This window comes from Ambystoma mexicanum, chromosome 13, assembly GCF_040938575.1.
Source record: "Ambystoma mexicanum isolate Mex_15411 chromosome 13, UKY_AmexF1_1, whole genome shotgun sequence".
NCBI classification, from domain to species: Eukaryota; Metazoa; Chordata; class Amphibia; order Caudata; family Ambystomatidae; genus Ambystoma; species Ambystoma mexicanum.
This window is the reverse complement of record NC_090938.1, coordinates 429,758,012-429,761,068: the sequence shown is the minus strand read 5'-3', so window position 1 is coordinate 429,761,068 and position 3,057 is coordinate 429,758,012. Positions and strand designations below refer to the sequence as shown.

General features: G+C 43.6%; 1 protein-coding gene across 1 annotated transcript; it reads right to left on the bottom strand.

Moving 5' to 3' along the window:
• Positions 1–1,728: 1,728 nt before the first annotated feature.
• On the bottom strand, positions 1,729–2,679 carry LOC138520417 (olfactory receptor 1L8-like). Its single transcript, XM_069632817.1, has one exon. It carries the CDS (start codon positions 2,677–2,679, stop codon positions 1,729–1,731), a length of 951 nt encoding a protein of 316 aa, XP_069488918.1.
• Between the last annotated feature and the right edge of the window lie 378 nt (positions 2,680–3,057).

Sequence of the window (3,057 nt, the reverse complement as noted above, 5' to 3'; positions counted from 1 at the left end):
ATCCATTATGTCACGGCTAATGCCCTACCCCCGGTGCTGACGTTGGATGTGTTCACATAGGCATCGGGAGAAGACTCATCGTTTGTTATGGCTGTGGAACTCACCAATAACAACAAACAGTGAGACTATCAGAGACATTTCAAGCACCATCCCAGAGCAAACAGAACAGAAAGAGAATGACTAGCCAAAATCCACACAGAGCTAGCAGTGTCAGACCAATGGATACTGTTAAGAGAATGCTGATTGATCGTTCCAATGCCATTACAGACGAGAATAGTGCCCACAGCTCATGAGGGGCATAGATGAATTGAGAATACAAACAAGCAGCTCCAAAAGCATGTGTGGTTTTCATTCATGGATGCATTGGTTGAGAAAACAATGCAACTCTGTCTTCCATACCAATCCACATCCAGGCTGGGCCTTCCCATACTCCTGCAAGAAACAGCAATACTTGAGAAGCCATGGGATAGGACTGCCATGGTTTGTTAGCACATGGAGTCAGGTGAATAACTACTACTGATGATTGATGAGTGATCGAGATTCCCTTTGTTGAAGCTGACACACACTACAGTGTTCGCTCATGTAGTAGGCGTCATCAATGAGGTGTTTAGTGAATGGGGCATCTCACACATAGTAAAGACAAATCATAGTCCTCCATTCAATGGAAATGATTTCGGCAGGTTTGCACGGCACATGGGGCTTGTGCACCAGAAGATGATGCCTCTGTGGCCACAAGCCAACGTGTTGGCTGAGAAATGTATGCCATCAATCAAGAGGACCGTCCAAAGAGCACTTGTTGAAGTGATGTCCATTCAGCAGGCCCTGTGTGGGATGCTAAGACATTACAGGAACACACTGCATGACACCACAGGGAAATCACCGGCTGGGCTCATGGTGGCCTAACAGATAGGGACATGGTTGCTCACACTGTCGGCTGACAGGGGTATGGGTGATTAAGTTCAGTAAAGGTATGCCCAGGTTAAACAGCAAATTAAGGAATGGATGGACTAGAGAAAGTGAGCCAGACCTAAGGAAGTTAATTTAGGGGAGGAAGTGTTGGTGAGACAAAGGATAAAGAGAAGACAGATTCTAAGTAAGCAGTGACATTATTATAAGTAGTGGAGGTCAAGGGATCGATTGTGATGGCCCAGAATGAGTGTCAGGAGATATCAAGAAATGCCTCATACTTCAAACACTAACTAAGATGGTTTGAAGAAGACATAGGAGAGTACACAAGATGATGAAGACACAGGATATCACAGACAGTCATTAGAGGGAGTTGAGAGTTCCAAGAAGCCAAAAGAGCAAGGTAAGACGAGTCTGGACAATACATCTTTGCGAATGGATACAGGAAGACCTCAGAGGATGATCAAGAGACCTCACCGACTGATAGCCAAAATATGAGACACCCCCAAGGACATACGTGAGGAGGTGGTATTGTATGTGCTACACTGGCCCTTTAGGGTGGAACCAGTGTGCGTGTGGAGGATCACGTGGGAAAGAGGGAGGAAGGGAAAGGAACAAAAAGGGAGAAGTTAGTAATACAAGGAAAGGAGGTAATGAAGATATACACAAGATTATCCAATCCAAGCATGTGTAGTGTCCGTTATTCCCACTAAGGCAACATATAGGTATGAGAAAACTGTAAGCCTTATAAAAGTAAGCCCAATACATTGCCAGCAAACACATTGTTTTTTCATTTTAAACACCTCTGGTTGATGAGTCGAGCTATGAGTTCAAAGTTGTCCTTAGATGTTTCCTAAGAATCACTTTCTTGAAAGCCTCTTTCATCTCATTGTTCCTTAAGCTATAAATGAAAGGATTTAACATTGGTGCAATGACTGTGTATATTGTAGTCACCACTCTGTCACTGTCCAGAGAATGAGTCGAGGAGGGGCGAAAATATGTGCAAATTATTGCCCCATAAAACAATGTGACAACAATAAGGTGTGAGGAGCACGTGGAGAAGGCGCGGTGACGTCCAGTGGTCGATGGGATTTTCCAGATTGTCGTGGCAATAAGGATGTAGGAGACAACGATAATTATGAAAGGGGTCATGACTGGCAGCGGGGCCTCAAAATAAATAATCAGCTCATTCAGTGAAATATCTGAGCAGGACAGTTTTAAGAGTGGGGTCATGTCACAGAAAAAATGGTGAATTTGATTGGACCCACAGAAGGACAGCAAGGACGCCATGGCCACGTGCAGCGTGGAATGCGCACAGGCACTTAAGCATGAGCCTCCCACCATCTGGAGGCAGAGCTTCCTGCTCATGCGCATGGAGTAATGCAGCGGGTCACAGATTGCCACATATCGATCGTACGCCATTACTCCTAGCAACAAACACTCGATCCCGCCAAAAAGAATTATAAAGAACAACTGTGCAAAGCAGCCAGCAATGGTAACCGTTTTCCTGACTGAGACAATGTTCATCAGCATTCTGGGCACAGTGACAGATGAAAAACACATATCCACGAAGGACAATATCATGAGGAAAAAATACATAGGGGTTTGAAGCTGATGAACGGTCATGGCCAACATGATGATTGTAAGATTTCCGATCACGGTTGTCAAGTACATTAACAGAAATAATATAAAGATGATAACTTGTTCATCTGGTTTGTCTGAAAATCCTAGGAGTATAAATTCTTTGACACCAGTTCCATTATATCCTAACATTCTTCTAACACGTTTGCGATTTTCTTGGGGTTGGGTATTATCATTGCATGTCTATCATGTCCAAGAGCATTAAGCAAGGTCAGAATCAGGTCAAGATGAGCTGGTCATTTGACAGAGAATACCTGTGAAATCTAGTTCCCTCGAACCTTACCATGGAATTAAAGCACAACAAGCTCAGTTCACTATGATCTACTTTGAATTGTTTTAAGAAATAATTGTAGAACGCTGTTGCTTTCTTCACTCTGGCGTGTCACAGATTTGCACTTCGTCTTATTTATCACATTCTGTGGACGTGTGCACTGCATTGTACTCCAGGGCTCCTTTTAACAATTGCAGAGGAATTGCAAGATGAGTCATTTAAACAGTTCATTTTACACC

What these genes read in the sequence shown, in the direction of transcription:
- LOC138520417 (XM_069632817.1), bottom strand. Translation starts at nt 2,679, where the DNA reads ATGTTAGGATATAATGGAACTGGTGTCAAAGAATTTATACTCCTAGGA.